Source organism: Hippopotamus amphibius, chromosome 17 (genome assembly GCF_030028045.1).
Source record: "Hippopotamus amphibius kiboko isolate mHipAmp2 chromosome 17, mHipAmp2.hap2, whole genome shotgun sequence".
NCBI classification, from domain to species: Eukaryota; Metazoa; Chordata; class Mammalia; order Artiodactyla; family Hippopotamidae; genus Hippopotamus; species Hippopotamus amphibius.
This window is the reverse complement of record NC_080202.1, coordinates 8,012,862-8,036,410: the sequence shown is the minus strand read 5'-3', so window position 1 is coordinate 8,036,410 and position 23,549 is coordinate 8,012,862. Positions and strand designations below refer to the sequence as shown.

Below are 23,549 nucleotides of genomic sequence, written 5' to 3'. Positions count from 1 at the left end.
TCTCTTTTACCCTCATTACCTAGTTAGTGGTTGGGCCTGATTCTTTTCTCCCCATTTGAGGGATGGCGAAATTGAGACCAGGTGGGTTGGGGGCTTGCTGTAGATTTCTGCTGTGGTTTCTACCAAACGGTGAGGGGCTTCTCTTGGTTCAGAATTTACATCTCCCGGCTTGGAGTTCTGGTTTCTTTTTGTGGGATTTTTATAACCCTTCTCAGCTAGAAAGCAAAGTAGAAAATTTGACTTGCCGGAAATATACCAGAAGTTAGTAGGAGATGTATTCAAATATTTTTGAGCAGACCTACCTAGGATAAGAACTTCTGCTTAGTTATAAGAGAAATCCCACGCTGGAACTTGGTCATAGTTGCTGGCTTATTATTTTGTCTGATAAGTTGTGTTGCTTTTAATCCATTTATGAAATAGGGTGAAGGCTTTGCTAAATCATGAGGTCGGTGGGGGTAAAATGCAGCATTAAGTCATGTGTTGAAGGGAATAAAGGGGAACTAAGATATCTCCAACGAATCTTTATTAAAGTTATAAAAATTAGAGATGAGAAGGAACAACAGAAAAACCTTTGGCTAGCCCTGGTAGCAAGTTGACTTGGTCCAGACAGAAATCTTATGAAGCAGTTGTTCTGTTTTGGCTTTCTTAATTAAATAAATTGAAATTGGATGAGGAACTCTTTCAGTAGAAGCCTCAGTTTTTACTTAGGTCTTGCTTTCATGACATCTCCAAAACTTATTTTTATTTTCATTTGAAGTCATGCTGCGATAAATTTGGTTACTAAAGCCTAAAATTACTTCTGACATAAGTTTATGAGCACTTCATAAGGTAGAAAAAGAAGTTTGATAGTCAGGACCAGAAGAGAGACCATATTTATGATTGACTTTGCAAAGTTTAAAATTTTGTAAATGTCACCTTTGGGAGTAGAAGAATATTGGTAAATAGATATCTGTTATCTATGGTGAGTTCCAGAAGAACTCTTCCGGTCTCATTAGTCCATTTTACAACTGTTAACAAGGAGGCAATATCATATAAAATGGATTTTCTTAGCTTTGCACAAAGAATAGTTTCTTTGTAAATATAGCATTTGGGACAGGCAGTTTCATACTCAAATGAGTTGATTTGTCAGTTGCTGGATGTCTGAAGGTCGCATACAGTATGATAATGCCCCTTGTAAAGTTGTCATACTTTTGGGGTTCCCACTCCATCCCTATGAGACATGGTATTGAGGGAAGATTTGGGTAGTGGGGAAGAGTATATAATTATTTACCTTCATTTCAGCTTCAGAAGATGTAGATGTGTCATTAAAGCCTGTCTTTTTTTTTTTTTTTTTTTTTGGATATAGCAATACAGTTTTCTGATTGGCTAACTTTCTATAGTCTAATATCTCCAGTTACATAGTTTCAAATAACACAGTGAACACATCCTCCTGCTGTAATTTGAAGCAAAATGAACAGATTGTCTTTATAGGCCCTGAGAAGGTCTTTTGAATATCTGCAGTGGCAGCAGATTTTTGTTATTTGTAAAAAATCCAGTTTTGGGAAAGGATAAGTCTGGTGAATAAAATTAAAGTGATAAAGCTGGATAATACCAATTAGGAAGCAGTAGAAATGAGATGTGACCACAAAGAAAGAGCTTTTTGTTAATTTTTTAATCTGTCTCCTCAAGGCTATTCCAAAAGAGGTTTTAGGAATGTTTTCAGTAATGGTGGGATCACTGAAATATGCACATAGCTTCCAGAAGTGATTAATTTTAAGGAATCATTTGTATGTTTTAAATTCTGAAGCACATTTATTTTGTGGTTATATTTCAAAGGTCTGCAACTGAATGACCAGTTTTTAAAAATAATTTCATGAAATTTATGCTGCGTTTACTTTGTGCCAGACTCTGTACTAAGTACTTTGAAATATTAACTCACTTAATCTTCATAACAACCCTATTTTAATTATTATCCCCATTTTACAGGTGAGGAAAGGGGTCACTGAGTGGTTAAGTAACGTGCCCAAGGTCAACTAGTGAGTAGAGAACTGGGAGTCAGACCTGGGCAGTTTGGCTCCAAGGGTCTGAGCTCTTAACTGCTTGGCTGTGCTGCTCTTACCACTTATTACCTTGTTAAGTGGTTTTAATTGGTTTGTTTGGAAAAGCTGCTGGTCATTTTAATAAAAGGCTTCTGGCATAGATTACTGTTTGAGGGACCAGAAAGCAGGTTGTAAAAGTAGCCTGTTAATTAGAAAAATTGTAGTCAACATTCAGTTCACGTAAGATTCAGCAAGAACACAGAAGTGTGTGTGAAATAAAATTACACATTAAAATAATTTGGCTAGACTTATTTGACACTGAGCTAAGCAAGTAGTTGGACAAGGAGAATACAAGAAATGGAACTAGATTCTTGAGAAGTTTCACATGAAAGGCTATTTAAAACCTGAGTCACCAGGGGACACTGATGGAAAAATTGATAGTTGTATAAAGAATATGGCTCCATTCAAGAACCAAAAAACAGGGATAAATGGATACTTTATAGTATACCCAGAGGTGTAAACAGTGAGATTCCTCAGGGAACACTACTTAGCTAAGCACTCTTCAAAGTAATGACTGCTGTAGGTCCTCTGATACTGTATAAGTGGGTCAACAGCAACAACAACAACAAAAAACAGCCTCACACAGAAAAGATTCAAACTGGGCATGTGGATGATACCATCTGTAGATTAAAACAACCCTAACCCTATTTGTACAAGGGTTGGCTTCACATTCAAGTACATTCAAGTAGATGTTAGATGCCAAGGGAGGCATCTGGTAGTCATTATGAACTTCCATAAGGACACTGGTCCATGGACCACACAATCACCAGCATCATCAGATGCTGCATAGTAACAAAAGGAGTACTGGAAACATTATTATGTACTTATTTATTTTTGGCTGCATTGGGTCTTCATTGCTGCGCCTAGTCTTTCTCTGGTTGTGGTGAGCGGGGGGCTACTCTTCATTGTGGTGCATGGGCTTCTCAGTGTGGTGGCTTCTCTTGTTGCGGAGCACGGGCTCTAGGCACGCAGGCTTCAGTAATTGCAGCATGAGGGCTCAGTGGTTGGCAGCATGCAGGCTCAGTAGTTGCGGTGCATAGGCTTAGTTGCTTCACGGCATGTGGGATCTTCCCAGACCAGGGCTCGAACCTGTGTCCCCTGCTTTGACAGGCAGATTCTTAACCACTGTGTCACCAGGGAAGTCCCTGGAAACTTTAAAAGTATCCTGCCCATGACTAAAATGTTGACAGGCTGAAGTAGCCCCAGTCACTCAACTCTGGAAAGGCATGTATATAATCTCGAGAAGGTCCAGAGCATAATAACCAAGATATTTAAGGGACTGAAATGGCTGCCATGTGAATATAAAGCTGAAAAGACAAATGTTCACTTTGAGAGACCAAAGCTGAGAGGTATTATCATCAAAGTCTGCAGAATTAGGGTCTAAAAAAGAACACAGACTTGTTCACCAAATCCGAGAACCTTAAAAGGGAGCAAGACACTAAATGTATGGTAAATTTAAGACCAAATATACTGTGTTGTGATTTCTGTGGAGTTTCCAACTTGCCTTTTTTCTTACTGACATAAGAGTGAAAGTGTAAGAGTGATGTGCTTTTACCACAACTTCAGATTTATGCAGCTTCCCAGTCATGTCTGTTATGTGGGATTCCTCATTTTTCTCAGAACCATCCATCTGGGCTGAGTGACTCTCTGGGAGTGGTGGACTAGGTTTCATCTTGAGATGTCTCTGCAGTCCTGGGTTGGAGTCACTATTTCCTACACCCTGTGCCATCCAGGTCTTGTTTTTCTCTATTCTTTTGTAGCTGTCTCAGGAAGTGTGTGGGAGGTAACCCTCTTGAGTTCTTGTTTGAGAAAAAAGTTCTCTCATTTCCTGAATTATCTGTTTCCTCTAGTTTCAGTAGGTCCTAGGATTTTCTTACTCATGCTGCTGGCTTTTCTCATTTGTCTGGTGGCTCTTGGTTGTCTTTTTATATTTAAGAATTAAGGGCTGGACAGTGGTTATTTTAGGTAGCAGGTGTGCAGAAGTATCTCCAAGGCTCTCCCCAGTAAGTCCCATCAGCTCCCTATTCAGTGATGTGGAGCCTGTGCTGAGTTTTATGAGTGACTGTGAATGTGGCTTGACATGCCTCAGACTGATAATTTTGTCTAGCTGAGAATGATAGGTTTTGTAATCCTGATTTAATACATGGTAGTGTGTTGTGAGGTAGAAGTAAACTACCCACACATCTTTTTGCTTACACCATTTCTGAAATAGGAATTTCAATATTAATAAAGGAAAGCAGTACTATGAAAGCAAAGAGCGAATAATTTTAAAAAAAGATAAGTCAGATTCAAATATCGAATTTCTACTGTGTTCTACGTTTCTGGTGATGCAGAAGGGATTTATAAATAAGACACAGGTCCTGCCCTCAGGAACTAGCTGGAGAGACTTAACCTTTCATCTTTCTTCAAATGTTTCTTGTTTAAGATAGCATAGTAGCAGCAGAACTTTGCTTCTTGTGTCCCTCAGATCTTCACAAGATTTTGCAAAACCCTAATTTATTGATTGTATATGAGAAACAGTATTTGAGCTGCACATTGATACATGGTTGCCAGTGTTCCACTGGTGAATGTCTCTCCAGATTTGAGGACCAGTGCCCATGAGCTTCTTTAGGGCTGGATTCATAGATTTCAGATGTAATTAACTTTATTATTATTATTATTATTTTTTTTGCATTTTGGGAGAAGACCTTATGTAGAACATTCAAGGGACACAGTGATTGTTGCCTCACCCCAGGTGCTTCTCTCACGTCTTCTGTAATTATATCTTCAGCCGCGTTGTCAAGGAGACTTAGGCAGTGAGTCTGGGGTTTTTGATACCACACGGTGATGCCCTTAACTGCTTTGGATATTCTTTTGAAATACAAATACACCTTTTGCTACTGGGTTAGCCTCATCTTCATTCACGTCTTACTACAAATTAAATTACAGTTACAAATAAGATTATCCTTACATGTGGAGAAATTGAATAGGAGTTGGGAACTTTGATGAAGGGATAGGATTATAAAATTAGTGAGTATTATTTACTAATCAGTATACATTCTTGAAGAAAAAAGTCAGCTAGTATAATCCAAACCCTTATTAGACGAAAAAACTGAGACTTTAACGAGATTTAGCAGATTGCTTAAGGAAAGTAATGGCAGAATTGGAACCTTAGAAGCCAGTCTTAACAGGACTCCTAACTCTGTGGGGTTTACATTTTAGTAGGCTGTCATGCTATAAGGGTATCTTCAAGGGTAGAATAACAGACAGAAGTGTGCCAGTGTAGGGGTAATAAGGTTAGAGGAGTGTGCACTTGGCACGCTAAATGTTTATCCAGCACTTAACAACGTCTGACACATTGTAGGTGCTCAGTAAATGTTTGCAAGCACGATTTACTTTCTCTGAGCAGAGTGCTATGTTTAGTGCCATGAACAGATGCAAAGTAAGTCAAGGACCCATCTCTTTTCAGAGAACTCTTAGGCTGATTGGTAATTTAAGTTAATTGGAAGATTGATTAATATGCCAAAAGTGATAACAGGCGATATGGTCAGGAAGGACTTGGCTAAAACCAGAAAAATCGCACTAGGCCGCAAAGGGATTACACTCAATGTGTGTAGTTACATTTTAATTTTATTCGGCTAGGAGCTGTCCTTGTTTCTCTTTGGTATACCTACTCTCAGCCTGAAGTTCTATGTTTGTTCTTGTCCATGTCTTTCCTAAACGTTCATGAGTAGTGGGTTGTGCTGGATGAATTCCATGTTCTCTACAACTCCAAGTTTTTATTAATTTACTTTTGAAGTTGACCTTGAATTCTTGCTACCCACTATGGCTTAGGTTCAGTCAATTTTGGTTTAATTTAATAAATATTATTGAGTATCTGCTGTTGTGCAGGCAGTGTGCTGGGGTTGAAATCCGTAAGAATGATACGCAGTGTAATAGGGGGCACAGAGGTATAAGCACGTGCATTACTGTGTGATAAGTATGTTCGTGAAAGCATATTCGTGGGGGTAGCCAAGAGTGTGGGAGATTTTAGTGCTGTCTGGGTGAGGACAGGAAACACTTTCTGGGAAATATGACAGCTAGGTTAAAGGATGAATAGGAGCTTTCCAACTGCACAAGGAGGGAGAGCCATGCCAGGTAGGAAAATATCCAGACCTGAAGCAGAATGGTGCATTAGGACAATTTTGAACAGTATTGCTGGAATATAAAGTAGGATGCTTGTGGAGGGGGTTGTAGGAGGTAAGACTGAAACACTTAGGCATGAATCTAGGACAGGCCCAGCGTCTTTGGGCCGGACAATCAATTAGGAATTTTAGGTAGTCAGTCCGAAGGCAAGGTTAACGAAATAGATATTTTTTTCACCCACTCTGAATCCCTTGGGAGAAGAATTGAGATGAAAGAACATTGAAGTTGGAGGATTAGTGGACTTATGGAGGAAACTTGGGACTTAAAAGATAATTAACAGGAAATTTTTAGAAATGTAATAGTAGTAAATTATTGGGAATATGATGCCTGATCTCCTTACAAGGTCACCTGGCATAAAATGTTCCAAGCAGGTGTTTTGAAGCAGTTGTACAACAGAGAAGGGCATGCAGTAGTAGTAACTCTGACAGTAGGCTTGTTTTCTGTCACCTGATTCCCAAAAGATCAGTTAGCTGTAAACCAGCTGCAGGATGATTCTGTGCGGCCAGCTCCCCAGAACCTAGTGCAGCCACCAAAAGTGCTTCACGTGGCTTCAGTGACTTTGTTCATCACCTCCTCTCCTGACGCCATCCGCAGTGTTGGTGGTCCCTGCGAGTGGGGCAGTGAAGTGATGTATGTGCCTGAGTTTATTATAATAGTTAACCACTCTTAGAATCTTTTGTGTTTGACTCCCTCCAAAATGCTGCAGACTTAGTGTTGTCCTAGATTTTATACTTTTACTAAGATTCCTGTGTTCTCTATTAATTTATTTTTGTCTTTAATATTTCACAGGCTTTCTTGATCATGGATGGTGAAGATATACCAGATTTTTCAAGTTTAAAGGAGGAAACTGCTTATTGGAAGGAACTTTCCTTGAAGTATAAACAGAGGTAATGTTGAAAAGCACCCTAAAAGTAGGAGAGGGCTTTGGAATACATAATCTCTAGTTTGTGCCTTTTTTTTTTTTTTTTCTAAAAAGCTAAATTTAGAGTTTCCAATATAGGATTGGGATTCTAGAAATAGTCATAACATTGCTTGTATTTAAATAATATAAAAATGTCATAAATCCTTGTATTACTTGAATTATTAAAATAGTAAGAAAACTGTCATTCGTGATTTCTTCTGGTAACTTACCTCCTTTTATAAAGCTTATTACTGCTCTTGGCCATCTTTGACTTGGTTGGTGTGCACTGATTCTGCCTCATCATTTTAGTCTTCTGGAGATACTGATAAACTCTCCAGGGCTCCGTAGGGCAGACATTCTTCAGGCAGGTGTTTATCAGTGTCTGGAGCCAGCAAAGCTTTGAGGGAGGGACAAGGGCTTCAGGGGAATGTGGAGCATTTTATAAAATCTCAATTATTTCAATTAGTTGGGAAAATTTTAGATAACCTTTTAAGTACCAAAACTTAAATTTCTTTTTAAAATGGAATCTTTCTAAAATATGTATACATCTTCCTACTTTGGCTAACAGTTTACTAAGACTTACCAAACCTTTTATTGCTGCTTCACTGTTATTGCTGCAGCCAGTTATTGTATCACGCTAGTGGATGTGGGAGGCATGTGTCTGTGGCAGGGGTTCTTAGTCTTTTTGGGAGGCGTCCGTAGACTTCCCCAACCATAGATGCCTTCATAGGTTGGGGAAGTCTACGGATGCCTTCTCAGAATAATATTTTTAAACGCATAAAATTAAATAATAGAATTACAGAGGAAACCAATTATATTGAAAAAAACATGTTTAAATGTTAAACTAATTTGTGGATAGTAATATGTGCTTCTTTATCAATACGTTAAATAAGAAAGGGGAATGTATAAAATATGAATCCTTTTGAGGCTTATAACTTATTTTCATTGAACCCTGAATATAGAGTGAGAGATGCAAAATAGACTGCCTTTATTGTTTAGTATATTTTATGGTAGCATAATGTTCAGGCAAAAATTATTGAATTGATACATAATCATCTTCAGGATGATCCTTGTGGTTCCTACTGTAACTGATCTTTCCCACTTTGTTTCTGATTAGCTTCCAGGAAGCTCGGGATGAGCTAGTTGAATTCCAGGAAGGAAGCAGAGAATTAGAAGCAGAATTGGAGGCACAGTTAGTACAGGCTGAACAAAGAAATAGAGACTTGCAAGCCGATAACCAAAGACTGAAGTATGAAGTGGAAGCATTAAAGGTAATTGTGTCAGTAGAAGCTGATGTCTCCTATGCTGGGTTTTATTAAAATGAGAAACACATTGTTTTAGGTGGAGCTTGAGAGCAGCAGGCAACATAAAAATGTAAAAAGGCCTAAAGTGAATTTCTGACATAAACTATTTGCTTTCATGGAACCAAGGGAAAGGTGGTTTAGAGCAGCGGTCCTCAACCTTTTTGGCACCAGGGACTGGTTTTGTGAAAGACAGTTTTTCCACAGACTGGGGTGGGGGCTGGGTTTAGCTGGTAGCGGGAGTGATGGGGAGCGGAAGATGAAGCTTCGCTCTCGCGCCGCCCACCACTCACCTCCTGCTGTGCAGCCCAGTTCCTAACACATCCAGACTGGTACTGGTCCATGGCCTGGGGGTTGGGGACCCCTGGTTTAGAGTTCAGGAGTTCACTTAGAAACTCTACAGCTGTCATTTTTTTAGCTATAATGTTCCTAGCTGTAATATGTTGTAGTTCTGTAATTTTCAAAAGCTGCCTGATTATTTGTTTTGACAGAGTTCCTCATTCTGGTGTGGTGGTGGTGGTGGTGCTTTAAAACTATCTTTGTGTGAAATACACATTTATTTCATTATGGTTCATAGTCCCTTTAGTTTTGGAGTTTAGTTTTTAAAAATTCCATTCTAATAAGGAATTTTCAGGAGTGAAGGACAGACCCCCTTTGCCGCTCTTCATCACATGTCTAGGCCAAATGCCTGGGGTGTTCCTGTGTCTGGGCAGGGAGGTGAGGTTGGGCAGGTAAGGTGTAGGGAGTTTGAACTCTGTCAGTCAACTTCTTTGTGCTGACCTTGGGTTGCATTCAGCCTACCAGCCTGGAAGTTCCCCATCAAGATTGAGGTTTCTAAGACAGCAATTACTGTTTTATTTCTTTTCAGAGAGATCATTATTAGATTTCTTTGAGAGGAGATTGACTAATTTTATATGAGTTAAGGCACTTGGAAGGAATGTGTCATTGTTTTGTTTATTTGTTTGGTTGCACTGGGTCTTAGTTGCAGCAGACAGGCTCCTTAGTTGTGGCATGCAAACTCTTCGTTGCAGCATGCATGTGGGATCTAGTTCCCTGACCAAGGATCGAACCCAGGCCCCCTGCATTGGGAGCTCGGAGTCTTAACCCCTGCACCACCAGGGAAGCCCCTGTGTCATTGTTTTTAAATATTGTAAAAAGGAGAGAGGGATACCATCAATTCAGATTGTGGGTGAATTTCTTTGACCATTCTCCTCAATCCTGCCCCTTACTTGGGTTACATCCTTTGTTAAAGAAAACTGTATGTTAATGACACATGCTTTCCTTCCTATACCCACACCTTCAGGAGAAACTGGAACATCAGTATGCACAGAGCTACAAGCAGGTCTCAGTATTAGAAGATGATTTAAGTCAGACTCGGGCCATTAAGGAGCAGTTACATAAGTATGTGAGAGAGCTGGAGCAGGCCAATGATGACCTGGAGCGAGCAAAAAGGTAAGTGAATGACGTGCATTATGTTAGAATAACCACAGCTGGCGATCAGTGATTAAAATTTGTTTTTAGGCTCAACCTAGCGCTTAGATCTCAGTCCGAGAACATTTCCTTTTGGTATTTCATGTCACCTGTAATTCATTACATTGAAACTTACCAAGAATCCTTATCTCCCCAGATAATGCCCTTCCAGGCTTTTCTTTCCATTTTTCCTTTTTCCTCCTTCTTTCATATGCCATTGTTGATCCTGTTGTTTTTCTGTAAAACATGTCTCATCCATTCCTCCGTCTTCCCTCTGTGTTCTCAGTGCTGTCATACTTTTTGAAGGTCCTCACATCTTATACCTGAATCCTGCAGTTAATTCCTAGCTGATCTGTCTTTAAATTTTCACTCCTTTTTATTCTCTTCTTTTTTAATACCAATGAATTTTCTCAAAATAATGCTTTTATTACGATTTTGCTGAACAGCCTATAGTAGCTTGCCATTACTTTGCCAAGATTTCATATGTCTATAATTAGTTGTTTCTTAACCATTCCAAACTTAATTCCTCTTACTTTACAATTCTTGTCTGACATTTCTTTCCGTAATATTTGAGTGACACTTAAATGCTTGGCATGATGCTAGAGTTGAGGATATAAAGATAAGCTAGCCATGGGGCTTCCTAGGTGGCGCAGTGGTTAAGAATCCGCCTGCCAATGCAGGGGACACAGGTTCGATCCCTGCTCCAGGAAGATCCCACATGCCACGGAGCAACTAAGCCCGTGTGCCAAAAAAAAAAAAAAAGATAAGCTAGCCACTGCCCTTGGGTGTGACAGATAGGGACAAAAACTGGTACAAAGAGTGTACAAACTGCTCCAGGACATAGAGAAGGGCTCTGCTAAACTACCCTGCAGTAACTGGGGAGGCTGAGTCTGCAAGGAGGAGTAGGTGTTAACTGATGAAGCAAGAGATGCGAAGGCAGAGAGGCAGGAAAGTGCATGAGGTGTTAATAATTTACTTTGACTGACGTGTATAAAGACAGTATGGCCAAACCAGATGAGACTGGAAGGTGTTTGGGGCCAGGTTGTGGAGAACCTTGTGCTCGGCTGTGTTTGAAAGTCATTCTGTAGGCAAAGAGGTGCTCTTTAAGAATTTTTTAAACAATGGAGTATTATCAGATTGTGATTTAAGAAGATAATATTGAGGAATTGAAAGTAGGGAGGAGGAGATGTGAAGATCATTTAGGATTAATCCAGGTGATGGGTGAAGAATTAAGCGAGGAGAGTAGAAGGTTAGAGGAGAGCAAATGGAATCGAGAGGCATTTTGACAGTTGACAGGACTTGGTAAAATTGGACATGGAATTGATAGTTCTAACTTGAGGTTAGGGGATTTTGTTTCTGTAGCAGGTAGCACCTCATGGGTAGAGGGCACATGGTAGGTGCCTGTCAATGTTTGCTGAGTAAATAAGATGAGAAATACAGGAAGAAGAAAAGCGTTGGTAGGAAGAAAGTAAATTGAGTGGGACTGTGTTTTTAAACAAATTCTTAATTTTTACATACTCTAAAACTATTGAAATTTTTCTTCTTGAAAATGTGTGAACTATTGATTCATCTTTAAAATCCAGTGGGGAGATATGAATTGTGTAAGTAGCCTTCCTTTAAGAAACTTTAAGGGGTTTAGATAGGAATTTAAGGGAAAAGAATATATTGAATGGCCTCAAATGATAGTAGAGACATTAAATGCACCAGAGTTCAGAAGGGGGTGAGATCATTCTTTTTCAACTGAGCCAGGCTTTCTAGGTCAGGAAATGGCATGAGATAAGCTGACAGTTTCCTTTTGTAGTAGCTGTTTGCACGTTATTTTTTTAATTTGTGGACTCTAATTTTTTGTTTTTAGGGCCACAATAGTTTCACTGGAAGACTTTGAACAAAGACTAAATCAAGCCATTGAACGAAATGCATTTTTAGAAAGTGAACTTGACGAAAAGGAATCTTTGTTGGTCTCTGTACAGAGGTTAAAGGATGAAGCAAGAGGTAAAGTTTATAACTTAAAGAATATTCATTACCTTACTGTGCCTAAGCCAGAGTGCTAAGCTAGCTTAAGGGTCAACTCTTTAAAGCTGTACATTTATATGTTTTTGTCAGACACTATGCTAAGTACTTTTAATCTCTTAACTCATCATCAACTCTGGGAGGTAGGTATTATTTTCCCCATTTTCTAGGTCAGAAAACTGAGGCACAGAAAGTTTGAGTTTTGTCCAAGGTCTTACAGCTTGTCGGTTGGGATTCAAACCCTGTTCTGTGTCCCAAAACCTTAACCACTACCACTGTGCCTATACTGCTTGGTTTGTTTGGATTTTTTCCTTTTTGCTTGTACCTGAATGATTTTGTGTTATGCATGTAACAACATTACATATGTGTACATATTGCTGTATATATATTATACAGATAGTGAATATATACTTTCTTTTAAAAGTCACCCTCCCTCCCTCTTTTTTTCTTTTATGCATGTTAGAATGTACAGTATTGTAAAGAAGAAACTAGAAGTTGCTGTCAATCCGTTTATCTTGAGAGAACCCACTAAGAATTTGGTGTGTTTCTTTCCTGTATTCCCTGTGACCATACATAAACATACCTGTATATTTTTTTCCTTTATATAATTGTAATCATGTTATATACATATATATACTTGTCCTCTTCTCATTTTCCACTCCTTAATATAGTGAATATAATCCATACCATTAAAAAAATCTTTTGAAACAGGTTTTTAAAAGTGTATGATATTATACATATTATATGGGTCCTTTATTATTGGTGGTTAATTTTTTGCTATAAATAGTACTGTAAATGGGGTCCTTGTACATAATATTTGGGAGTATCTTTAATTTTCTTAGAATAGATGAGACTTGGCAAAGGATATGTGTCTTTAATGGTTGTAACAGATGCTGCTAAACTACTTTTTGTTTATTTATTGGCTGTGTTGGGTCTTCGTTGCTGCACATGGGCTTTCTCTAGTTGCAGTGAGTGGGGGCTACTCTTCATTGTGGTGTGTGGGCTTCTCATTGTGGTGGCTTCTCTTGTTGTGGAGCACAGGCTCTAGGTGCATGGGCTCAATAGTTGTGGCTCATGGGCTCTAGAACACAGGCTCAGTAGTTGTGCACGGGCTTAGTTGCTCTGTGGCATGTGGGATCTTCCTGGGACAGGGATCGAACCTGTGTCCCCTGCATTGGCAGGCGGGTTCTTAACCACTGTGCCAGCAGGGACGCCCCTAAATTACTTTTTTAGGTAGTTGGTAACTTTGTGTTCTGGCAGTGGTTGAGAATGCCCTCCTTACACTGTTCACTACTATTGTGAATAATAAAAATAGATTTTAAAATTATTTAAAAATGTATTTGAAAGTTGAAAATTGATATCACCTTGTTTTTAATTTGTAGTTCTTTGGTTACTGCTTGTGAAAACTTTTTGTCTAATGTTTACTGGCTCTAAAGATTTTTTTTTCATGAGTTTTCCTTTTTTGGGGGAGGGTTTATTCATCTGAAGATGAATTTATATAATGTATAAAATCTCATAATTTATATAATGTATAAAATATTAACTCTGAATCCTATTTATTTACTTTTTAAAAAAATTATTTATTGGCTGTGTTAGGTCTTTGTTGTTGCATGTGGATTTTCTCTAGTTGCGGCAGGTGGGGGCTACTCTTTGTTGTGGTGCGAGGGCTCTAGGCTCGTGGGCTTCAGAAGTTGTGGCATGTGGGCTTAGTTGCTTTGCAGCATGTGGGATCTTCCTGGAGCAGGGATCAAACCCATGTCCCCTGCGTTGGCAGGTGGATTATTAACCACTGTGCCACCAGGGAAGTCCCTGTTTATTTTTTTTTAAATCAGGGGAAATTAGTGTCAATTTTATTTATTTGTTTATTTTTAGTTGTGTTTAGTCTTCGGTTTTGTGCGTGGACTTTCTCTAGTTGTGAGTGCGGGCTACTGTTCACTGCAGTGCATGGGCTTCTCATTGCACTGGCTTCTCTTGTTGTGGAATACAGGCTGTATGTGTACAGGGTTTGGTAGTTGCAGCATGCGGGCTCAGTAGTTGTGGCTTGCGGGCTTAGTAGTTGCAGTGCATGGGCTTGGTTGCTCTGTGGCATGTGGGATCTTCCCGGACCAGGAATCGAACCTGTGTCTCCTGTGTTGGCAGGTGGATCCTTAACCACTGTGTCACCAGGGAAGTCCCCCCCTATTTATTTTTAAATTTACAATTCTGGTAAAAAAAAAAAAACAAAAACACAAAATTTACCGTCATAACCATTTTTAAAGGTACAATTTAGTAATGTTAACTATATACACGTTGCTTTGTAGATCTCTAGAACTTTCTCATCTTGCAGAATTGAAACCCTGTGCCCATTGTACAAGAAATACCCATTTCTGCCTTCCCCAGTCCCTGGCAACTGCAATTCTGCTTTCTGTTGTGTGACTACAGTAGTCCCCCCTTATCCGTGGTTTTGCTTTCTGTGATTTTAGTAACCCATGGTCAGCTGCAGTCTGAAAATATTAAGTGGAAAATTCCAGAAATAAGCAATTCATAAGTTTTAAATTGTGCACCATTCTGAGTAGCAGGGTGAAATTTTGCACTGTCACGTTCAGTGGACGTGAATCATCCACTGGGATCTTGGAATATATCCTCCTCAGATAAGAGGGGACTCCTGCACTTCAGATCCCTCATATAAGTGAAATCATACAGTGTTTGTCCTTTTGTGACTGGCTCATTTCACGTATCGTATGTCTGTAATGAACATGGATGTGCAAGTATCTCCATGTTCTGCTTTGAATTCTTTTATATATATATATATCCAGGAGTGTGGTAACTTTGTATCTTGTTTTTAATATAAGCAAGTATTCTGTAGGTCAGTTGCATAACTGGAAAAGAAAACATTAATTTTTGGTTAAAAATTCAATATTTGAAAACAAGAAAACAATTTGTAACTATTTTGACTACTTCCTTTCTAAAACAAAATATTTCATAGGATAATTAGTAAAAAAAATGCCAACCCATTTCAAATGACAAAAATGCACCTTATTGATATTGTAATAATCCCCAAACCAAATCATCATTTCAAAATAAATGCTAATGAGTTGGTAAAGAATATTTTTGTGTCGAATATGTTCACTGTGAGTTCTGCTTTGGACTCTGCCTATTTCTTTTTGCACATAGACATAAATAATTGTTAAGTTTATAGTATTTTTAAATTCTAAATGATCATTTAGACAGGGTTGTCATTTTTATTCCCCTGGAAATAAAAATTATTAAATAGGAAATTCATTTTTAAGAAGTAGTAATTTAGGAAGAATGTCTTTATGGCATTTTATTTTATTTTATTTTATTTTATTTTATTTTTTTAATGCTTTGTAAAGCATGAAGCTTTACTTATTTATTTATTTATTTTTTCTTGGCGCACAGGCTTAGTTGCTCCGTGGCATGTGGGATCTTCCTGGAGCAGGGCTTGAACCTGTGTCCCCTGCATTGGCAGGCAGATTCTTCCCTTTATGGCATTTTAGATGTGACTTTGCTTGATGTATATGCTTCCTCTAGTGACTGTTAATATCTTTGCAACATTTTACAGATTTAAGACAAGAACTAGCTGTTCGGGAAAGACAGCAGGAAGTAACTAGAAAGTCGGCTCCCAGTTCTCCAACTCTAGACTGTGAAAAGATGGATTCTGCTGTCCAAGCATCACTGTCTTTGCCAGCTACTCCTGTTGGCAAAGGAACAGAGAACAGTTTTCCTTCACCAAAAGGTTTGTAATGTCTTTTCTTTCTGAACCTATGGTTGATTATCAACTTAAGAGGCTTTGCTGATGTAGCTTAGGTTTAAGCAATCATTTTAGCTTAAAAGTTGATTAAGTCTAGCACTGTGTGAAGCAGAAGGGATTGTTCTGCTAGGCCACTCATACGTAGGAAACAGTGAGGTGAGGGCTACATTTAGGACAAGAGCAGCTTAATAAATTGAAATTTTAAAAAGTTAAAAGTTTTTAAGGAAAGTTTATTTTTTGATTATAGCAGTAATACGTATTCACGTAGAAAAATTTAAAAGAGAAAAAAAAATCCATCTGCAATGTTCTTAAAGTCAACTATTATTGATACTTTGAATTTTTTTTTCTATTGTGTGTGCTTTTTTGTATTTTTGCCACCTTGTTACAAGTTTGGGGATCATATTTAAATGCAGTTTTATTTATTGCTCTTGCCACTTAACGTATCATGGGAGACTAGAAGCCTTTATACACAGAAAGTACAGAGACTCATTGAGTAACCATTCAGACTCATCTAAGATTGGCTTGGATGGATGTGTCCATTCTATGACATGCCTCAGTAGCTGCTGTTTTCATAGGTCCGTTCAGAGTAACAGTGTGAAGGGTACATGAAGAATATGCCTTTTGCCATCAGTCAAGGTGTTTTTTTAAATTCAGATAAGCAGAAACATGATTTAGTAGCCACTGGGTAGAATATTAAGAATGGAACCCTGAAGCTATTAATTGAGATTTATTTAGTTTTTGCAGCTTGCAGTCATATTTCAGCTACTTCCACTCTCCTATGCTTTTCTTTCCCCCAGTGGAAGCTGTCTTTCTTCCCACCCTTTTAAAAAATATAGGATTTTATCTTTCAGAGAGAGATTAGAAGGTTTCTGTCTGGACAGTTAGTGCAGCTAGCGCTTCATATTTGCGCTGCCCAATACAGTAGCTACTCAAATGTGACTATTTACATTTTTATTAATTTAAATGACTTAAAATTTAAAATTGTTTCTAATTGCGTTGGCCACATTTCCAGTGTTCAGTAGTCCTTAAATAGATAATTCACCCTGTTGTCTTTTTATGAGGTGAGGTAAGGTATGTGAAACTTCTGTATGGTTATGTTACTGATTGTACTGGTATGTGCTGAGTTTGCTGCTGAGAATACAGAGCAGGCAGTGTATAGATGACAGCAGTCATCTGAAGCACCCATTTTTCAGAATGGCTGCTTGTGTATTTGAGGACCTTAGAATTACTAGCATTTGAGAATTAACAGTTTTGTTTTTATGTTACCAGCTAGAATTATGCAGATAAGTTCTGAAAATTCTTTAGCTGAGCACTAATCAGAATAGTCTGGAGCCCCAAGGCAGCAGCATCAGGACATGGAGTTTGCTCTGGCACGGAATGAAGATATGTCAACCCTGAGGCAGTTATATTTGTCCAGACAGACAACGTTTTTAGATTGGAACTGATAGCACAAACTTTTACTGACCTAGAAGCTGTTGTTTCATGACAAGGAGGTCAGTACAGACACAGTGAGAAGCCGGAGGTTAGAGAAATCAATGGCGAGATTGAAGAGCTGATCTGTATGAAGTGGTACAGCTCTAATTGCATTTTATTGATAAAATGCCTGTTTCCAAAAAGTATTTAAGGCAACCTACCATAAAAGTACAGCTTTAAAAATACCTGAAGTATAAAATTTGAGGGGAATAGGGGAAAAACAAGATCCAGAAATCCCTGCCCAAAAGAGCATAGCAGTTTATTTGTATCACATTAAGCACCTGTTATATGCCACGTGTTACTCAGCATGCAGGGAGGACAGTGGTGAATAACACAGTTGCTGCCTTCAGTGCGACGATGTTCTAGAGGACAGGGATAACAGCAGCAACGAAAGCGTGTTGCATGCTGATTGGTACTCCGTAGAAAGCAGATAAAAGGAATAGCTAACATTTATGGAGTACTTACTGTGTGCTAGGCATTTAAAAAATTTGTCGACGAATTTAAACTTCACAACAGCTTTAAGAATGAAGTGCTGTTACTAGCCCCCTTTCACCTGTGGGCGCTTAAGGTCACACAGTTACTAAATGGCAGAATGAATGTGTATCTAGCAGTTCAACTCCGGAGCTCTTAACCATCATGCTTTAATATCTCAAAAATAAATTGAAGAAATGTGCCCGACTGCAAGCTGTTGCTGAAGAGCATGAAAGAAGATATGAATAAATATCATGCTAAATACCAGGATTCTGAATGGGAAGCCTTAATTTAGCGGCAGTATCCCACTTCCCCCAAATCAGTCAACAGTTTAAATTTTTAACGGGAATTCCCCCAGGCGGTCCAGCGGTTAAGACTCCGTGCTTTCATTGCTGAGGGTTCCAGTTCAATCCCTGGTTGGGGAACTAAGATCTTACAAACAACGCAGCACAGCCAAAAAAAAAAAAAAAAAAAAAAAAAAAAATCTAATGAAAATCCCAGTAGGATTTTTACAGTTTGGAAGTTGTTTTTAAAGTTGCTCTGGAAGAGTAAATGTGCAAGAAGTCAAGAAAAGTTTGAAATAGGTTAATAACAAGAAGAGGCTTTGCCCTTTAGGAAATATATTTTAACACTATAATAACTAAAGCAGCATATTTCTGGTGGAATAGACAATTTAATGGAACTTGAAATGTATAGGGGATTCGGTGTGTGGTTTTATCAGTACCATTTCAGATAAGTCTTTTTCACTAAATGGTATTAGGACAATTAGATATCCATTTGAAGGGAAAAAATTTAGATATTTGATGAGTTACAAAATCTGGTAGAAAGTTTTTTAGAAAAACATTAGGAGAAAATGTGGGGAACAGTTTTATTATGTTGTGGTGAGGAAGCCCAAGGCTTCCCCCCAAAACACAAAGTTTAAAAGATGAATGTCACACTGGAAAATACAACATGTATAAGAGAAAGGGTAGATATCTATTGCCCTTGCAAATTAGTTGAAGAAAAGACAACCCAGTAGAAGAAAGTGTAGAGGATAAACAGATGACTTCCTGAAAGAGATTCAAATGACTCTCTGATTAAGGAAATAAAAATTAAAACAAAGTGACTATCAAATTAACAGGAAAAAAGATGTCTAATATATACTGTTGATGAGGTCATTACCGTACAGACTGCTGATATTGGCACAACCTAGAGAGCATTTTGGTGGGATATTAAGGTGAAAATATGGGTAAATCCTCTGACTCAGCAGTTCTATTTTTAGGAAGCTTTTCTCCAGAAATACTTGTCTCCCTGTTTCAAGGGTATGTGTCCTTTTAGCATTGTTTATAGTGCTGAAAAATTGGATATAATCTAAACATCCAGTGGAGATATGTGTGGTGTCTGCACTTTATACTTATCCACAGTTTGGAATACTGTATTGATTTTTCATTGAGTGTATTTACGGCTTTGTAATATCAAACAAAATCCAAATGTAAAGGGAACTGCAAGAGTAATCACTCGCCTTTTATCTTTCTCTAGCTATACCAAACGGTTTTGGTACCAGTCCACTGACTCCTTCAGCTAGGATATCAGCACTAAACATCGTGGGGGATCTCTTACGGAAAGTAGGGGTAAGCATTTAATTATTTACCACTAGGTGTTTCAGCTGCCAAGGAACTGAATTATTTCTTAATGTGAAGTGGGGGAAGAAAAAAGGATACCTTTCTGTGGTAGAGGCTGTAATTAACTGTAATTAATCTGAGAAGCAAGAGCACCCAGTGACCAGCTGAGACGTAAGCACCTCCAGGGCTCGGCCTCTCTGGCGCTTCTGCAGGAGGCCCCTGCGCTTAGCTCCCAAGTTCCCCCGGTCCTTCTTTGTGCTCCCCCTGGCCGGTTCTAAAACATCGCGACTCCTTCTTCCTCGAAGGCTGTGTGTCTCATACCGCCCTCTAAGCCTGTTCTTTGCTCTGCCTGCTGTCCTCCTGGTCATCCCCAGGCTTCTTCTCTGTGGGACTTCTGCATTGGCTCGTGACATGACTTTCTGCTCTTAGTCATGCCCGCCTTACTATTGCTAGGTCCCCTCAACTCCAGTGCCATCTCCTTGGCTCTAACCTTGCATTCCAAAACATTTCAGCTTTTGGAATATTAAACTTGGTTTTCTGCTTGTTCGGTTTTTTACTCTGTATAGTACCTACTCTTTGACCTTATCAACAGCAGTACTTTGTTTTGATTTTTTAGTCATCTCTTGCTTTCACTTTGTTCCTACTCATCCATGATCCACGAATCACTTATTCTGTCACTGTTGACTCATGGTCTCTTTGGCCACGGAGGAGACCTGTAGCCTGGAGCAGTCAAGCAGCTGGACATCTTTCCTGCATCCAGATCACTGGAAACAGTTATATAACCTTGTGGGTTTTTAAGCCATTATAAAGTTAGCATTTCTAGCATAGTCATTTTCCTTTCCTGTTTCCCTCAGTGACTTTTATCTCTTTTCGATAATCTACCCCTGAAACTTCCCACTATCCACTGCTCCTTCACTTATTTCTGTGTGTGTCTCTTTCCAAAAAAAGCAGAAATTGCATTATACTTTATATAAAGAAGAAATGGGAGGCCAAGATATAAGGTCCTATGATTACCTTTTCTAGCTTATAAGATTATTTTCTGACTGTCACATTAAATCTGCATTTTCAAGTTACTATGAAAAGTAATGTGTACAAATCATTCATACAGTACAAAGAGTAATCTTCCCTCGCTCCTAACATAATCTTTTTTCAACCTATTTGTTGTAAGAGTTGTGTTTTAATAGTTTAACCTATTTATTGTAACCAAAACTTGAAATAATGCGCTTGCTTTTCAGTGTCTTAACAACTGTAAGCAAAAAGATGAAGGATTTAACTTACATCATCCTTATTTTTAATTTTTTGTTCTTCTGTTGGTTATTTTTATAACTTTAACATGCTTAATTTAAACCTGTGTTTCTGAATTTGTTAGACTGTATCTCAACTCCCTGTTGTGTGTGTGTGTGTGTGTGTGTGTGTGTCTGTTCCTTCTTGAGCTCTCCATTGGTTGGTTCTGAACGTTAGTCAACAGCACCTAAAATATCATGCCCACATATGTATTACTTACTGCATAATCACAGAGGAGGAGCTGGGCGCTAGGGCTGTTTCACTTGTGCCGCTCAACAGATATTTCAAGCGCTTTGTTCTTTACCTATTTACTCAAAATCATATTCGGTTTTTTCATATTCGTATCATAGCTGACATGTATGCCTTTTTTTTTTAAACTTTTTTTTAAATTGGCCATCTTATTTTCACTGCAGAACAATTTTTACAAGATCATAAGAAAATAAGTAAAAAGAAAAAAGCTCTTAAAATCCTGTCATTTCAACAAATTCAACCATTTTTATTTTTAAAAATTACATTCAGCCTTTGTTTGCATATATAATTTGTATATCATTGGATATTTTTATTATCATGGTTCTTAGCATTTCTAAGTACCTTTCTTTTCTTGTGGAGAGAAGAAACGTATGCTTTCTTTGCTGTATTTTTTAATCTTCTGGCTTCTTATTCGCTGAGTGCTCTGATCTGCTTTTAGGGCTGCTGCACTGCTGTCACCGAAGAATTTCTCTTCATTATACTCTTGGGTTTGTTCTGCCTATTCCTGGACCCCATGTTGCCATCTTTCTTTGTTCCCTGTTTTGCTTTAGTACCTTAAGTAATTTTTTTGGAAATGGTGCATGAAAGTTGACCTTGGAGTCCTTGCATTGTTTACCCATTCAGCTGACAGTTTGATTTTTAAGGTGTTATTAGAATTTTTGGTCTGCTGTTATCCACCAGCTCCTACATAAGTTTATGAATATTTTGTTTTCTACTTCTTTGCACTACTTTGTCCACTGACTTCACCTGGAAGTCTCATTCCCACTCTTGCATGCTTTTCCACTGAGAAATCAAGCCCATCTATTTAAACTTTGTTTTCCTCTCTTCTTTTAGTACTCTCCTGTTATTACCTCTGTTTGTGGCTGTTCTTCCTTTTTATCTCAGTGGTGAAAGTATCACATTCCTGCCCTGGCTAATTTTGTCCCTTTGTGCTTTGGATCTCATTCCTTCCAGCCTTCTCATCTTTATGTCTCCTGTATCTTCAGACTTTTACTATATATTTTAATATTTATATGCAATATTTATGTATAACATTATGTATTGTATATATATACTTTATGTCTAATATTTATATGTTATATATATACAATTTTTTAACCTTAAAAGCAAAAATGAAAGCATCTGTTCTTTCCTCTTACCCTGTGTCTCTCTTCAGCTGTCATTCTAGTTCTCTCTTCCTTCCCAGCCATGCTTTTGAAAGCATGTCTCCGTTTATTGTTAGCATTTTTCGATGGCGCACACACTCCCCATATAGCTGAGTCTGGGCTCCGTTTCCTGCTCACTCACTCACATCTCACATTGCTCATTGATGATCTCAGTGCTGTCACATCCAGTGGATGCTGTTCTGTCCTAATTTTACTTGAAATATTCAGCACTGACTTTTTTTTTCCCTTTTGTAGTGCCTTCTTTCCTCTGCTTTTCTGATGCGTGTCACGTCTGCTCGCCTTTCTGCCCATTCCTCTTTGTCATCGTGTTGGGTCTTCATCTGCCCACCCTTTTGGTGTTGACTTTGCTCAGAGTTCTGTCCTTAATTTTCTGATCTTCACAACCATGATTTCTTCTCCTGCTTGGTGTGGACATGGTCTAAATCTTGATTTCTTGGCCACTTTTTTGAGTGCCAGACCCAGTACTTGCATTAGGTTGTTTCACTGACGCCTCAGACACAACTTGTACCTGTTAATGATAGATTCTCAGCAGATATCAGAACGAATGAGTGTCTTGAATATAGGAAATTAATGGCTCTCAATTTTTACTGTGTATGTGTCTATTTAATAAGATGCTGAAAAAGTGCTTATTCAGAGCTTATCCTACAAGATCACTGCGTCTCTTCCTTTCATTATTTTACCAAGTCATGGTACTTTTGTTTTAAGAAAGGAGAAGAGAAAGAAGTTTGTCTGTTTTTGTTGCTGTTTCTTAATAGCTCTTATTAAAATTATGGGGGGAGGGTTCTCAGAGTGGAGTATGTTATCTGTGGCTTTATCTATGTATTTCACATCCCTTAGTGTCATGGATAATGGGAGTGGACTATTTTTTGTCCTTTTTTTCCCCCGTGGGTTATATCTGTCTTGTCCCCCCCCCTTTTTCTGAGGGGATGGGGGAGGGGTTTGATTTGGTAAAGTGTTTGTGGGAGAAGGGGAGGTGGTGATATTTGTGTGTGATGGAAATTGATGAGGAACTTATGTTCTCTCCCTGTCATCTGTTGGTTTGTAGAGCCTGCCTGGCACTGGCCAGGTGTGGTGGTGACAGGTGCTATGCAGGCCCTCAATTTAGAGATAAATGCTAAAGGGCTGGTGTCATTTTCAGATGAACTTTTAAATTATAGACAGTGTGTGTGCTTTGTGTGCTCTCAGAAGCAGAATAGCATTTAACTTCATGTGAGGTGTTGTAAATACCTTTCTGGTACAGTAAAAGCAACTAAACTGAAGCCCTAAAGAGAGAATTGGCTGCTTGAAAAAATTTTCAAGGGATGTTTTTGTATTCTCTATAACGCTTGCTCCCAACACACACGCAGACACCCAAGTAGCCACCTAACAGCCTGCAACTCAGAAAGAAAGTGAGTAGGGCCGAGAGACCTGGGGTCCATCTCTGCGCTGTGCCACGTTCTTCTTAGTTGTAAGGCGAGGATTATACCTGTATCCCTCAGTAATCTGAGAGAAATCAATATTCTGAGTTCATTAGAAAGGGGGTCAGCATAAATATTCCCTCTTTCTATTAGAAAGGGGAATAGTATGGCTTAAACAGCCACCATTATCAACTGAGTCAGTTTGAATCTTGAAATAGAAATGGTTTGAAATG

General features: G+C 38.6%; 1 protein-coding gene across 4 annotated transcripts in view; it reads left to right on the top strand.

Annotated features, from left to right (window-relative positions):
• Positions 1-23,549, top strand: part of NDEL1 (nudE neurodevelopment protein 1 like 1) — a 58,138-nt gene that overhangs the window by 26,673 nt on the left and 7,916 nt on the right. For all 4 annotated transcript variants that reach the window (XM_057717039.1, XM_057717041.1, XM_057717040.1 and 1 more), the window contains 6 exons: positions 7,032-7,129; positions 8,261-8,414; positions 9,748-9,896; positions 11,770-11,906; positions 15,487-15,660; positions 19,138-19,229. In XM_057717039.1, the coding sequence (XP_057573022.1) occupies positions 7,044-7,129; positions 8,261-8,414; positions 9,748-9,896; positions 11,770-11,906; positions 15,487-15,660; positions 19,138-19,229 (792 nt within the window). In that variant the 5' untranslated portion in view covers positions 7,032-7,043. The remainder of the gene's footprint in view (positions 1-7,031; positions 7,130-8,260; positions 8,415-9,747; positions 9,897-11,769; positions 11,907-15,486; positions 15,661-19,137; positions 19,230-23,549) is intronic.